General features: G+C 38.4%; 1 protein-coding gene across 2 annotated transcripts in view; it reads left to right on the forward strand.

Annotated features, from left to right (window-relative positions):
* Window positions 1–15,991, forward strand: part of coro7 (coronin 7) — a 133,476-nt gene that overhangs the window by 111,350 nt on the left and 6,135 nt on the right. Inside the window, exons 10-28 of one of the 2 annotated variants that reach the window (XM_046865614.1) lie at window positions 7,076–7,130; window positions 7,377–7,434; window positions 7,551–7,696; window positions 8,739–8,834; window positions 8,960–9,061; window positions 9,344–9,485; window positions 9,565–9,740; window positions 9,914–10,022; window positions 11,148–11,234; window positions 11,311–11,453; window positions 11,562–11,666; window positions 11,749–11,834; window positions 11,952–12,093; window positions 12,274–12,363; window positions 12,439–12,555; window positions 12,669–12,804; window positions 13,221–13,312; window positions 13,403–13,489; window positions 13,627–14,592. In XM_046865614.1, coding sequence (XP_046721570.1) covers window positions 7,076–7,130; window positions 7,377–7,434; window positions 7,551–7,696; window positions 8,739–8,834; window positions 8,960–9,061; window positions 9,344–9,485; window positions 9,565–9,740; window positions 9,914–10,022; window positions 11,148–11,234; window positions 11,311–11,453; window positions 11,562–11,666; window positions 11,749–11,834; window positions 11,952–12,093; window positions 12,274–12,363; window positions 12,439–12,555; window positions 12,669–12,804; window positions 13,221–13,312; window positions 13,403–13,489; window positions 13,627–13,638 — 1,981 coding nt within the window. In that variant the 3' untranslated portion in view covers window positions 13,639–14,592. Of the gene's footprint in view, window positions 1–7,075; window positions 7,131–7,376; window positions 7,435–7,550; window positions 7,697–8,738; window positions 8,835–8,959; window positions 9,062–9,343; window positions 9,486–9,564; window positions 9,741–9,913; window positions 10,023–11,147; window positions 11,235–11,310; window positions 11,454–11,561; window positions 11,667–11,748; window positions 11,835–11,951; window positions 12,094–12,273; window positions 12,364–12,438; window positions 12,556–12,668; window positions 12,805–13,220; window positions 13,313–13,402; window positions 13,490–13,626; window positions 14,593–15,991 lie in introns of those variants that run through there. The other variant, XM_046865617.1, reaches the window with a different exon arrangement.

Genomic DNA, 15,991 nt, shown 5'->3' on the forward strand with positions numbered 1-15,991 from the left:
CGTTCGCATTTCTAAAAAGGGCAGGAGTGTCACTATTATACCATGGTGCAGGTGTTTTTTCTTTAAAGTTTTTTAATCGGATGGGGGCAACAGTGTCTAAGGTGCTGGTGAGGATAGTGCCTATGCTGTTAGCCATCATTATCAAGATCTTTTGACGAAATGCTGTTACCCATTTCGTCAAGATCACAATGTGGCAATAATATCCTACAGATAAAAGTCAAGAGCATCAGTTAATGTTCACATCAAACATCAGAATGGGGAAAAATAACTGTGGCATGGTTGTTGGCTCTACATGGAATGGTTTACAGAGAATTACACAGTTTACACAGAATGGTGTGATGACTGTAAGTGCAGGTCTGCAGGCTAAAACGCCATGATTAGAAGAGAATTATGACAATTGTCTGAACTTCCTTAATACAACTCTAATGAACAAAAAAACATTTAAAAATGTATAAACTTTCATCAGCATGAAGACCACATTGGATTCCACTCAGCCAAGAAAAATACTTATTTACTATCCAGTAAGGTACGCCTGTGCTGACAACAGCCCATTTTTCATGTATGACAGGATTGGAACTAAATGTGGACTTCTTCTCTTCTACCTTAAGTTTTATTGTTTTGTCTATGCTGAGATGCTTTGCTGCTTTCTATGATTAAAATGAGTGATTATATGATTTACTAAGTCATTTTATATGGGTGATAACAGAAGACTATATCAAAACTAATCAATGTGGCATCCTGAAATTGGGTGTTTACAGAACCATCTAATGAAATAAATTCTATACAAAAACCTTATAAATGCTATAAAAAGCTGCAATAATTGAAGAATTCTCTTTCTTCTATTTTTAGTCTTACCTCCTTATTATCATAAAGATTTATCTGACACACATATACTGCAGCACATTCATTAAAATACCCTAATATCAACGGTGTATGAGGCAGTATGTGTGTTAATGTGTAATTCCACCACCATATTCTTTTATTTTTTACACTACAGTCGAAGTTCTGTGTTTCCTTTCATTTGAGGTCACTGTGGCAAACCTGTGAAACAGGCTGCTTGGATCATTTCAACTGCTGCTTGGATCATTTCATTACTATGCAAAGGCATTAACCTTGATGTGTGTTTGGTGACTAGAATATTCACATGGATGAAGGTGCTCTTTATCTCTTTATCTTCAGGGGTGGATTGTGGGAAATTTCTGGTAGTGTTGAAGATTTACAACATAACCTAAAGTTTAATTATTTGTCTTCAGCTAAATAAAGCAGTACTTGATGTATGATGTTTGACATATGCCATGTCCCCAACATAACCAGAGCTGAGAACAGTCCCATGGTTGTTCCCACAATACCTGTGAACCTTTAACCTTTATTTACAGTATTCTAATAAAGTGGGCTATGGAATTTGCAGTCAATCAATTATAAATTACAGTGTGATTGGTAGTTGGCATTTAAATAGTTACAGGATAGAGATAACAAAAGACTGTTACACCTTGTTGGTTTACATGTCCCACTAATGTAAGCATTGTGCATTTCCCACAGGAGTGGCTTAAGTGCTCAAGCCATTTGTGTGGTCTGTGTGAGGCAGCCCATTAGATGATAAGCATCAAGCTGTGGTCTGCTAGGATCAGCACTGGTCAGGAATGATACTGTGTTTGGTCAGGCATACTCAGCTGCTTGATGCACACACATAGACGTGCATAGAATTGAGAGCAGCAGCCTGTGAGTGCATTTAGAATTGCTCTAGTCTGATTATATTCAGATTGTATCTGAATGTGTCTCCAAACACCTGCACAGGCCTTACCCCTCCACACACACATACACACACATACACACACACACACACACACACACACACACACACACACACCTCTCATCTGCCTGTTCACCCGTCTGTCTCCTCTTCCTTATTTCACCTACATATTCTCTACATACCTCCTGTATTATCATCATTATGACATACATGCTGACACCTGTTAGAATAAAATAATCAGGTGGTTTATAATCATAATAAAAGTAATCTAGTGGTGATGAAGTTATCTGTCATTTTTATATTAATTTTCATACAGCTTCTGTGTATCTCACTGAAAGTCATTTTGTGTGACATTTATGTTGACAGTTCATGTTCATTCTTTTTTTGTTAATCTGCCAGACCTTATTTGATTTCTGATAGAAGGTGTTCATTTCTAATAATAAGAAGAATTTACACTTAAATGAAGATTTATATCTTTTCCCCCAATGATCCTCACTTCTGAATAAACAATCAGGAGGGTTTTTGTTATCATTTATTATTGTGATCTTCCTGCCAGTAGTCTAATTCTGCTGTGTTGCCTGCTGTGCTTTTACGCATATAGCAGCAATATTTATTTTAGCTTGCATAACATAATAATTTATAGTATATAGTTTATCATAATTTGTGTAGCATCAAAACAATTACAACCTAATTAGTCTAGTTGGATTGTAGTTAAACTAGCACTTGTCATAAAGGTTTAGGACACAATGCCTACTGAATATGTGCTGAACTGTGTTCTGTAAAGGGAATCTCCAGTGCAGCTTAAAAGGCTAATTTAAATTACATGTAAGTATATAGATGTTGTTTGTATCTTATGGCTACAATTAGCCAAGGTGTTTTATGGTTCTTGGTTCTGAAAGTTTAATAAATTGTGCACAATGATGTGTATTTAATTGTGCAATAAATGCATTTAGGGAGGGAGGTAGATTAGAGACAGTTTGGTGTTGGCAGGGGACAGTGTAGCTAGACAGCATCAGATAGTGGTTTGTAGGATGGCTTTGGAGGTGAAGAAGAAGAAGAGGAGGCGGGTAAGACCTGAAAGAAATAATAAGATGTTGGAAATGGAAGGAGGAAGACTGTAGTGTTAGGTTCAGAGAAAAGGTCAGACAGTCTCGGTGGTGCTGGATGATTGGGCAATTACTGCAGAAGTGATAAGGGAGACAGGAAATAGAAAGAAAGACAAAGAGACGTGGTGGTGGAGGTTGGCAAAACAGAATTGGGATCAACAGAGAGATGAGAAAAGTAGGCAAGAGTACAAGTAGATGTGGCAGCAGTTGAAGAGGGACGTGGCGAAAGACAAGGAAAAGGCATATAAGGAGCTGTATGAGAAGTTGGACACTAAGGAAGAAGAAAAGGATTTATACTGATTGGCCAGGCAGAGGGACCGAGCTGGAAAGGATGTGCTGCAAGTTAGAACAATAAAAGATGGAGATGGAAATGTGTTGACTAGTGAGGAGAGTGTGTTGAGAAGATGATGGGAGTATTTTGAGCAGCTGATGAATAAGGAAAGTGAGAGAGAGAGAAGGTTGGATGATGTGGAGATGGTGAAGCAGGAAGTGGATAGGATTAATAAGGAGAAAGTGAGAGCAGCGATTAAGCTTACAACAGGTGCTGAGAGATGAGGTATTGTATCAGGTATGTCAGAGAAGTATATGAGGGTAGTGCAGGACATGTATGAGGACAGTGTGACAGCAGTGAAGTGCCCTTGAGCCGATCCTTGATGCAGTCCAACTCCCACCTTGAACTAGTCTGTCGTTCCTACTGCACACTTCACTGCTGTCACACTGTCCTCATACAAGTCCTGCACCACCCTTGCACGACGAGGGAGCAGGTTGAGAAGAGCCTGGAGAGGTGGAGGTATGCGCTGGAGAGAAGGGGAATACAAGCCAGTAGGAGTAAACAGAGTTACATGTGTATGAATAAGAGGAAGGGCAGTGGAGTGGTGCATTTGCAGGAAGAAGAGCTGGAGAAGGTGGAGGAGTTCAGGTACCTGGGGTCAAAAGTGCAAAGTAATTGAGAGTGTGTTATAGAAGTGAAGAAAAGAGTGCAGGGTGGAGTGGGGTGAGAAGAGTGGCAGAAGTGATTTGTGATAGAAGGGTATATGCAAGAGTGAAAGGGAAAGTTTAAAGGACTGTGGTGAGACCTGCGATGTTGTATGGTTTAGAGACAGTGGCATTGACTAAAGGACAGGAGGTGAAGCTGGAGGTAGCAGAGCTGAAGATGTTTTTTATTTTGAGTGACGAGAATGAACAGGATTAGAAACGAGTTTATTAGAGGGACAGCGTATTTAGGACGTTTTAGAGACAAAGTAAGAGAGGCCCAATTGAGAGGAGGGACATGGGGTATATTGGTAGGAAAATGCTGTGGATGGAGCCACCAGGAAGGAGGAAAAGAGGAAGGCCAAAAAGGAGGTTCATGGATGTGGTGAAGGAAGACATGCAGGTAGTTGGTCAGCTGCCTTTACTAGTGAGACATGGATAAAGAGAGAGATACAATAGCGTGGGGGTAGTCTGATATTTTGTGTAGACAGCCACACCATTCCCCTGGTAGGTGATCAGCCTGAAGTCGTTGGCACCGAAAATGCCCTCTGGAGCGGCACATGGGCCCTTTCCCAGACTTCCAAAGTACAGTTGTAAGGTGTGTATCCATTCTATTATTCGAAGTCAAAGAGCAGCCGGAAACACTGTTAGTTGGGGGGTCAGTTCGGTGAGATGGGTTCAGGGTTTGAGCTTGTTGTATTTCTTCCATGATATCTCACTGATTGTGACAATGATTATAGAGGTTGGTAGGATGGTTTCTGGCATCTGTGGTTTGTTAATGTGGTCATGGTTCTTGGTAGCTGGGTGGTAGGTTCTAATAAAGTTGAACCGATGTGAAGGATAACGCCTATCTGGCTTGGCAGGGATTCATTCTTTGGGCTTTCCTGTTAAATTTCAAGTTTCTTAACTTAAGTTTCTTTTGTAGAAATTTACAAACCCCAAGAACCTTTAAAGTTCCTTGATCATAGATGGGGAAGGGCATGCTGTCACTGCTTCTACTTTCCTGATGTTTATTTCCACCATTTGTTGGCTGATCATTTAGACACCAGAAAGGTTGTGGATTTTTTGTGAAAGTCACACTTCTCAGCTTTGACTACCCATTGGTTTTGTAACAATCGGTGTAAAACTCAGTGGCTACATGGCTTACGTGGTGGTCATATGTTAAGGATGTCATAAATATATATGATGATGAAGATATTTAACATGTCCTGAAAAAAATTATTTATAAAAGCCAGAAAAACTGCTGGAGCATTTGTTAGGCCATACGGCATGAACAGAAACTCACAGTGGCCCCTGGTGGTGTTTAAGGCAGTTTTCCATTTGTCCCCCTCCATGATTCTGATTAAGTTAAGGGTACATCGGATATTCAGTTTAGTGAAGTGTCGTGCTTCTCTGAGTTTAAGAGTGCCTGGTACAAGCAGAAGTGGGTATGGGTAACGTACTGTGATTTAGACCATGGTTATCTATACAGGGCCTCAGTCCTTCGTCCTTTTTCTCCACAAACAAGAATCCTGTGGCTGCTGGAGATTTTGTGGGACGAATGAACCCATTAGCCAATGCCTCCTCTATATTTACATCCAAGACTTTGCTTTTAGGTGTGAAGAGAGTATGTACCCGGCACCAAGGGGGTGCCAGATTTTGGAGCAACTCAATGGTACAGTTTCATTATCTATGTCAGGGAAAAACCGTGGCACGTTCCTTGTTAAAGACTTCTTTGAGGTCATGGTACTTCTTGGGGATATGTGTGGGAACAAAAGTCATAGGGCTCTCCATAGAGGTTGAGTGACATGGGAGGTGGATATGTTGGTCTATACAATGTTCTAAGCAGCTCGGGGACCAATGGGAGAGTTCTTTGTGTTGCCAGGAAATCACAGGATTGTAAATTTGGAACCAAGGAAAATCCAGTATGATGGAGGCTGAGTTCTTCTTTGTGAAATAATCCCACTTGTAACTGGTGTGGTTTAGTGGGTGATATGTCCTTCACTGTTTTTGTGATTGTCTATGAAAGTGATTCTTAGTGGGGTGACACTGGACATAGTTGGAAAATCGAGTTCTTTGACCACTTACTGGTTGATTAGGTTCACAGCTGGCCCAGAGTCTATGAGAGTGGAAAATGTATGCACCCCCTTTGTGCCTGTAAACTGTACTGGTAACTGAAGACTGTAAGGACAAGATTGCAGGATCACTCTGGGAGGTCATGGTTGAGGTTTCTCTAGACATGTTAAGCAGTGATGGTCCCCTTTTGTCCACAGTAAGAGCAAAGCCTGAGGTGAAGCCGTCCCTGGCTTTCCTCCTGTGGGACCTGTGTCCTTCCCAGCTGCATGGGTTCCGAGCTGTTATGGTTTAGTGACTGGTAAGGTTTTATTGTCGATTGGGAGAAAGTGCTGGTTTCGGATAAGATTGCCAAGCTTGATGGTTAGTGTGATATATTTTGAAAGTGGAATGTTTTGGTCATTGCAAACCATTTTAGCTTGTAGTGTATGGTTAAGTCCCCCTCTAAACACTGCTTGGAGGGCGGTATCGTTCCAGCCACTCTGGACGGCTATGGTTTGAAACTCTGTGAAATACTCTGCTGCTGATTCAGAACCCTGGTGTAGTTGCAGAGACGGCTGAGGCCCACTCCAACGCCTTCCTAGTGAGCAAAGTCAAAACGCATGGTTTATCAATGCTACAAACAGGAAGTGCCTTATGACCTGGATGAGTTCAAAATTCAGGTGATGGTTTTCCTCTGGGGGGCATGGAGGGATTATGGCGGCTGAAACTGTTACAGGTATCTGTTAAAGGGTGAGATATATTATGCCTTAGGTAACAGACAGTTCTTGATGTTTATATGTTGCAGATTGGATGCTTTTCACTATAAATTGGCAAGATTGTCATTGATTTTCTTGATCTTGTCTTACAGCCCTTACTTGTGTTGATATATTATTTTTTTAATAAGCTTATTTTTTTAATTAGCTAAATAATTTTTTTAATTCCTGCTGTCAAAGCTAGATATAAATATTAGCAAATAAAGCTAAAATTCTCAAAAGTTGTTTTATATCTATTTTTTTGATTTATGGATGAATTGCTGGAGTCATATACCAAAATTGTTATTCAGCCTCACATGGGGGTTAAAGGACAAATTTATTCTGATTCAGTTTTCATAGGTCTAACACATTTTGTTACTGCTTTATAATCACTGGCTGAATTATGAACTAAAAAAATCAGATTTGAAGATTTATTTGCACCATCTTTCTTCACCCCCCAGGACCCTAATGCCACTGTATGATCCTGATTCCGGTCTGTTCGTAGTGTCAGCAAAGGTGAAATTTGAAGAATTTTTTTTGTTCTGTGTTTTCCCTTTTATTTTAAAATTACTTCAAAATAAATAATGAAATATTATTCTCTATTGTCTTATATGTAAAAATGTTTAATAGTCAATTACTTAAAAAAATATGTAAAATATATATTTATTTATTAATGCTCATTTAAATCTCTACTTATTTACTTTAAATTCTGTTTAAGTGTTCAGGAATAATGACTTATCTCTACTTTTCTTTTTTAATCAGGGAGACAGTGTTATTGACTGCTTTGAGGTGACCACAGGAGAGCCATGCCTATCACAAGGTTATATACTAAATTTAAACAAACTTGTTTGTAAAGGTGTACTGATTAAACATCATTTATCTATGTATAATATTTTTATGCAATTATATTTAATATTTAATTTCATTCTATTACAGTTAGCCATTGTCTGAGTGATGCAAGCACACGTGGAATTGCAGTGGTGCCCAAACTAGCACTGGATGTAGGCCATTGTGAAGTGATGCGAGTGATGCAGCTGACCGACAATTTCATCATTCCAATTAGCTACCAGGTGCCTCGTAAGGTAGGAACTGAAAGCGTGGCATGTAAATCAAAAGGATAGAACTTTATCTGAAGCATCATTGGAAACTACAGTTAAATCTAGGAATTGAAATTAGAATTTCTAGTAGATGCATAAAATAAATCACGTAAAAATAGAACCATCAAATTAAACCTCTGACAACCTGGATTGCAGTGATTATCTCGTTATAATGACCTGTGAAAGGGTGTCAAATGGGATATTCTCAAAGTTGTGTTTTAAGCAGGAAAATATGCAAATATGAATTGACAAAAGCTGTGATGGCTAGATTACTGAATTTAGAGTAGATACTCTTTTTAACGGTATAAAGATGCACTTTATTCCTGTGAATCTCCTGTTAAACCACATCCCAAAGTTGTTTTACTGGAGTCAGATCCAGTAATAGGGAAGTCCTCTGTTGAACATTGTCATTGTTCACAAAAATGAGATAACCTTTATATTGTAACATAGCAGATTATCATAATTTAGGTAGCTATTTGAAAATGACAATGACAATGCAGCAGCTACAAACCTCAAATAGGTTTATGCATTAAAGTGATGATTGGTATAAACTACCCTAAAATGAAAAGAAAAAAATTGACTGTTGGCACAAGGCAGGTTGGTTTAATGGACTCATGCTTGCGGGGCCAAATTCTGGTCCTGTCATCTGTGTGCTAAGTAGAAATAAGCAGACCAGGTTTTCCAGGTCTTTATCTGACCAGTGTTAGTGAGCCTGAGCCCACTGCTTTCTGGTCTTGGCTAACAGAAATTAAGCCTGACATAGTCTTCTACTGTTGTAGCCCGCTTACCTCAAGTTTCAACGTGTTGTGCATTCCAAGATACTTTTGTCATCATCACAGTTGTACAAAGTGGTTATTTGAGTTACTGGAGACTTTCTGTTAGTTCAAACCAAAATCGATCAGTTTGATTTCTGGCATGCTGCATGTTATAAGTCTTCTCTACTGTGCAGGTCCAAGCTCTCTGTGTGTGTGTGTGTGTGTGTGTGTGTGTGTGTGTGTGTGTGTACACGCATATGTGTGTGTTGCAGGCAGGGCAGGACTTTCATGCTGACCTATATCCAGATACATCAGGCTGCACAGCAGCTATGACAGCAAACGAATGGTGGCAGGGAATGAACAAGCAAGTATGGAACTTGTTAATGCCTTTTAAATGAGTAATATAATTATTAGTCTACAAAAGGCGTAGTCACCTACTAAAACTATTGGCAGTCTAATTTTAAACACCTGAATTTTCACTCATTTATAACAGGTAGAAAAGGTCTGCCTCCACCCTAACAAGAGGCCAAAAGGGAAAGCTCAGCCAGCCAATCATGTCACAGCAAATGAGCTACCTCAGGGAAAAAGCAAAGAGGTTTGTGGAAAATAATAATTGTTTTCAGGAAAAATTTATACCACATAAATTAGCAATCAATTTCTAACCAAAAAAAATAAATAAAATTAACCCTGGAATTTTTGCGACCTTTTGATGACACTATAAATGTAATTATTATTATTAATGTGCAATGCAAAAACTTATGGTAACCCAAATTTTCAATTCAAATGTTGCCTTAGATGTTATAGTATTATATATATTGTATATTATGTTTATATTATAAATATTACAGGAAAGAAATTCTCTTGTTCTCTCTTTCAGGTGCCCTCCACCTCCAGTAGTGGTCTCAGTACCCCCAGTGACAGTATGGTTCCATCTCGCTCCCCCTCTTCCACTAGCGGTCTGTCCTCTGGATTCCTTCCCAGCCCCAGCCAAAGCTCCCGTGCCATCCAGAGCATGCTGGGTAACTTCAAACACCTTGTTCAAGTTGATCTGTTTGATTCCTGGTATGCTATATGCTACATGTCTACCCTATTGTGCAGGCCCAAGCTCCAAGTTCCGTCACATTCAAGGCACTCTTCTGCATCGTGACACCCACATTACCAACCTGCGTGGCATGAGTCTGACTACACCTGGCGAGTGCGATGGCTTCGCTGCCAATGGGCAGCGGGTGGCAGTGCCTCTGGCCATTGCAGGAGGACAGATTGCTGTGCTTGAGGTGCTACAATATTAGAAGCTTTTGTTTCAGAATGGTCTGTAATTTAAGTGGTAGTAATTTAGTAAGTTAGTGCAGCCAATTACAGTTTCTTAAATCTATGGCTAATTAACACACCCCTGTAATGGACAGATTCGGATCATATGGTATTCTGTTGTGTTATTGTGAAATTACAGCTCTCTCAGCCTGGGAAGCTGCCAGACACAGCATTGCCCACGATCCAGAACTCAGTCAGTGTAGCTGACTTCTGCTGGGATCCTTTTAACCCTCACAAGCTGGTGGTTGGTAAGTTGTAGTTGTTGAATTAAACATGCATTCTGATATGTTTTTGATTGTTGGCTTTTTTAAGTGATCTAAAATCAATGTAAAACAACTTAAATCAATATTTTGTTTGTAATAATATTGTAAATTATTATTTATTTAAAATAATCATGTGAAGTGGCAGTGTACCATATGGATCCCATGCCTCCTAGGCTTTTCGGAAAGTGTAGTGAACAAAAGGTGGCACAATTCTTTTAGAAAGTTTTAAGAGAAAGACATCTTCTATACTGTGACACAGTGCATTGCTTGCCAGATTTTTGTGTAGACAGGGCTGTTCATAAAGGTCTTTTGTGTTGTGTCAATCATACCGTATTTAATGAATTTGCATGGATTTATTTGGAGTTGCCAAACACTTAAGCATGATTTTAAAAAACACAGCAGGACAGATAGGAACTTGAAAAAAATATATATATATACTTAGAATTTGGCCCCAAATGTTAGCCCATTTGTGTTGTGGGTTGAGGTGACAAACAGTGGCATTAACAATCAAATTACTCTTGCACTGGCTTGAAAATAGGTATTTACACAATTATGACACTTTATATTTTCACTGTATTTATTGTATGATTGTATGAAGTTCTTTGAAACCAAAGTCCTTACACAATACAATAAATTTATCGTAATGTTTCACCGTTTAGAAAACAACCCACATTGCAACCTTAAACTCTCACCAGACTGTAACAGAGCACCTAAAGGGCATGGCTCGGACATGTGATTTGTGGGGTTATGCAGATTAATGTCATGCATAAAAAAGAAAATCTGTCTTGACTGATTAAAAATGTATGCAAACAATAATGTGAGTATATTAAAAGGCATGCTCTATATGAAATACTGCTACCACATGATGCTGAAGCCTTTTCGTAGCACAGGCCATCATTACATCATGTATATTCTCACATCTTTGCTGGTGAGCTGGTGCATGGTAAATGGAAGGAATTAACTTTACTGAAAAATAGGCTATGATGAATAACTAAATAATACTTATTTATTATTAAAGAAAATTATACTGGTTTTAATAAAGAGTTAATTAACTTGTATTTGTAATGAATATGTCAGAACAGTGTTAATCCACTCCATTCTTGTATATAGCCGGTGATGATGCAAAGATCCGTGTGTGGAAGATTCCAGAAGGTGGCCTGGTGGAAACACTGACTGAACCTGAGTGTGTTCTGCAGGGTAAGAAAAGGCCTTTTTCACGAAAACAATTATTTGTACTTCATTTTGAGTGACATGAACATCCACTCCATCACAGGACACACTGAGAAAATCTACTCCATCAAGTTCCACCCACATGCCTCAGGTCTGTTGGTGTCCTCATCATATGACATGACTGTGCGTCTGTGGGACCTGGAAAATAAAAGAGAAGTCAAGAAACTCAGTGGACACCAAGATCAGGTGAGAGCCCCTGTCTAGTACCAGGTGCATTTAAACAAGCTAATAGACAACAGCCTGCTAAAAACCTGTGGTGACAGAAGACTACCGCTAACAACTGCTGTCTCACAGATATTTGGAATGGCTTGGAGTCCCAGTGGCAAGTTTCTGGCTACTGTTTGTAAAGATGGAAAAGTGCGTTTGTTTGACCCACGCAAGTCCACTGAGCCCATCCAGGCAAGTGATTAAAAAAAAGGCATTTAAAATCATATATAACATTGGAACCGCTATCTTACTTTTCCTCTGTCTTTTCCTGTAGGAGGGCCCTGGACCTGAAGGTCACAGAGGTGGCCGTGTAGTCTGGGTGTGCAACGGCCAGTACCTGCTGGTGTCAGGGTTTGATTGGTAAGCAAAAGTCAATAGCATAATAGTAACACTACCTTAATGGTGTTCCAGTAATTTGGAATGTTGGCATGGTATAACTGACAATAATATTTCTTTACTTCCTGGTTGACCCTGCAGTCGCAGTGAGCGAAACCTTTACCTATTTTCTGCTGAGTCTTTGGCATCTGGACCTGTGGCTACTACACCTGCTGATGTCTCACCCTCAACCCTCATTCCTTTCTATGATCCTGACACCAGTCTTCTCATTCTCACAGGGAAGGTGCTGAAAATGTGCAAATCATATCTAATTTATAAGTTACAAATAAATACTTGTAGGGTTAATTAAATGTGCTAAAGAGTAAACCAGATTTGCTACTGCTTACTGACTACTACAAAATATGTCAAGTTACCTGAGTCATCTCATGCTTCAAAATCTTTTTTCTGATTTCTTTTCTGTTAGGGTGACACACGTGTATACATCTATGAGATCGTAACAAATGCCCCTTACTTTATGGAGTGCAGCAGCTTCCACTCCTCTGAGCCACACAAGGTATAAACAAAACATCAATCTTCTCTCAGACTGTTTTAGTTTATAGATTTTATAACTATTGTCCACTGTAAACAGGGCTTGTGCTTCCTGCCAAAGACAGTATGTGATGTACATGATGTAGAGGTGGCCAGAGCTGTCAGACTTGGCAAGACCTCCATTGAGCCAGTGGCCTTCAAAGTGCCTCGAGTCAGAGTGAGTCAGAGCTCAGCCAAGGTTATTTGTAAACAAAACACAGTAGTGCCATCTAGTGACCGATAATGTGTTTCTAAATGTTTTTTAACCCGATTCATGTATTTCTGGTGCAGAAAGAGTTCTTTCAAGATGATGTGTTCCCTGAGACAGCAGTGTGGTGGGAATCAGCTCTGAGTGCTGCTGCATGGCTCTCTGGTTCTGACAAAGAGCACCGCAAGATCAGCCTGAAACCTAAAGACATGACCCCTGGTACTGCACCACATCCTAATGATAAAAGCCTGCTTAGACTAGCAGATTAAGCTTGGCCTTCAGACAAACCTGATTTAAGCTGAATAACACATAAAACTTACCATTTCGAAATTCAGTCCATATTTGTATGTGATTTGACTGAGAAGTTTTCCAGACAAGAGATTGTGATTAATCAAATTAGATGGTTAATGTTTAGTTGCTTTTGAAATGTTTATAATAGTTTAGTATACTTTTTTTAATCACATTTTAGTAACATCTATTGCTTTACTATTCTTCTAACAATCCCCAGCCCACACCTCTCATCACACTCAAAATGCCTGTTTTATTTGCAGTTGCTCACCTGTAATTTGCAGTATGGACACTGAATTTAGCTAAATATCTAAACAACAAAATGTTCTTCTTTCGTTGCCAACCAGTCTGCGAGGCTCCCAAGGAAGCACCAGTGAGGAAATACCTCCCCTCTTCTGTGTACCTCGAAGAGAAGACAGATGAACAGAAAAAGGAGGAGGTATTAAGAGCAGAAGCTTTTTGTTGTATTTGTTAGAATTAAGTTCTGTTGGAGATTTTGTGTCATGTTGTGTAATGTTTTTCATTGCAGCTTTTGAGTGCTATGGTAGCTAAATTGGGGAACAGAGAAGATCCACTGCCACAGGAATTATTTGAGGGGGTGGCAGAAGATGAATGGGTAAAAATATGTGGATATCCAAAATAAATATATTTATGTTGATAGATTTCAAATACTCTATGTGATTAGCCTCAGTATTCTCTAGAATTCCTCTATGCTTTGTGTATTTATGTGCCTTTTTTTATTTACACTTTCAGGATGACTATTGAGAAACCTTGCTGGCCATCAAAAGAAAATTAAAGAAACATCTTGTCCTGCTTGATATTTAGGTCATTCCTGAGTGCTGGACTAAAGGCCACACTGTAATACATACAATTATTCATCACAAAATACAACAAACATCTTTTGCATCAGTCAGTCAGAGATAAAGGTACAGATTCTACAGTTGGTTGTACAGGCATTCCTGTGGTTAGCAAATAAGTGTTCAGGTACTTGCAGACTTACTAATAAGTCAGACTGAGTGATTGTTTACTGAGCCTCTCAGCATTGCATGCGATATTATCTGTTGATCAGAATTCATTTTTATACGGTTATATATGTCTGACACTGTAACAATGTTCCAGAAGCTTCTCAACCCCAAGAACACAGAATTTCTAAAATGCATGTTTCTTAGTACTACTTTTCTAAAATGCATGTATCATGTTGGGAAAAAACATTATTGAAACTGCCATTACATGAAACATTTTTTGCAGTCTTCATATATAATATATAACAGGCAAATTGTGTTTGTATTTAAAAAAAAATATTCCTAATTAAAAAGTGTTCCATGAGTTTGTTCACCTTTGCCAGCAGGTGTATTAGTAATGTGAACTGGCAAAATAAAATTCCCAGTCAGGTATGTATCACATACAACAATAATATTCTGATTAGGTGACAGAAGACATCTGCATGTTCCAGAACAGTTGAGCGTTTGTGCTAATACACATACATTCAAATAATAATATTTGTTTAATAATTCAGCATTCTCTAAAAATCATAAAAAATATACTACTTTATACAAATTGATTATTCTTACTTTTTCTCTTACTGGGGGGTGGGGGTGTCAAGCATCTGAATATATACATATATACACCACATACTAAAAAAAGAGTACCTTTTGTAATAATTCATGAATAAAAACATTTGAAAAATAAGTTCCTACATTAAAAGACTTTTACTGTTTAGAGTGCAAGTTACTCAGAGATTATTTGTATTGGTAATGGTTCTAAGATGACAAAAAAATCTTATTGGAATTTGCTCCAATAAATGCTCTATTACTCTATTCAAACCCACTGTTGATGTGTTCTACCTGGAACCTGAAATAATTCTTCCAGAATACTAATGAATCTGTTTATTACTAGCACTGTTCCACAGTCTGCTTTTCTAGCACTTTTACAGTGCAGGTTTCCAACAATGGTCCTGGAGCACACTACATTGTTGCCCTGCACTAATAACAAACAACTTCTTCATTAGCTGGGTAATCAGTTTTGTTGGAGAAATTAAAATACTGTGTAGGAAGTAAGATGGGACCAGAGTTACCAGAGTTAGGAACCTGTGATATGATTAAGTAATTAATAGTGTTTTATTAATGAACTACTGTTAAAGCCTGTGCATAATTTGATTAAATCTGGTATCAAAATACATTTTTCACCAGTAAACACAGCAGTCATAAAAATGTTTTACTAACTACTACTTAGTACTTTTAATTCTTAAATGGGATAAGGGTAATAATATTAATAGAAGCCTTAGCCCAAGTATTTCTGTGACATTAGACAATGTATCACTATAATGACTGTGTTATAATCTCATAAATCTAATACAAAACATCAGAAGAAAGAAAAATAAACCTTCTACTCCTCTCATTTCTTCTACTACACTGGCAGCTGACCTGCATATGAACATCAACCTGAAGGTGCATTTTAAATAGTCATGTGGCTTAATTATAAAAGAAGAATGGGACATTGGAAAAAGATTATCTGGGCCTAACAAACAAATAATATCATATGGTAACAAAACTAACCAAAAACGATTTAAACACAAAAGTATGTGAGAACAATAATACAGACTCTAACAAAGTAAACCTGTTCTGCTATTTTTGTATAGTTCATATTTTTTACAAGATCAAAAATAGACATACACACACGTACATATATACATACATACACACAATCATAAATATTCAACCCCCTCACCTCAATAGACAATACAGTGATGTTGATGAAAGATAATGGAAAAAAAAAAAAAAACTTGTGAAATAACATTTATTGATGCATATTTGAATTATTTTGACAACAGAAGTTGACTTAACTTCGAAGTTCAAATGAAAATTGTAAGTCTTGTAACACATGAGCATGTGCAGTATTATTCAACCCCCAGCTTCAGTACCTTGTGGAGCGCCCTTTAGTTTTTAGAACCTCTAACATGCGTTTTCGATAAGTGCTGACAAGCTTCTTACACCTCTCGATTGAAATCTTTGCCCATTCTTCACGTGCAAAAGCCTCTAACTCAGTGATGTTTAACGGCTTCCATGCTGCAACTGCCTTCTTCAAATCCCAATTTGAAGATTTTGAAGATTTTCAATTG

This window comes from Silurus meridionalis, chromosome 14 (genome assembly GCF_014805685.1).
Source record: "Silurus meridionalis isolate SWU-2019-XX chromosome 14, ASM1480568v1, whole genome shotgun sequence".
Lineage (NCBI taxonomy): Eukaryota > Metazoa > Chordata > Actinopteri > Siluriformes > Siluridae > Silurus > Silurus meridionalis.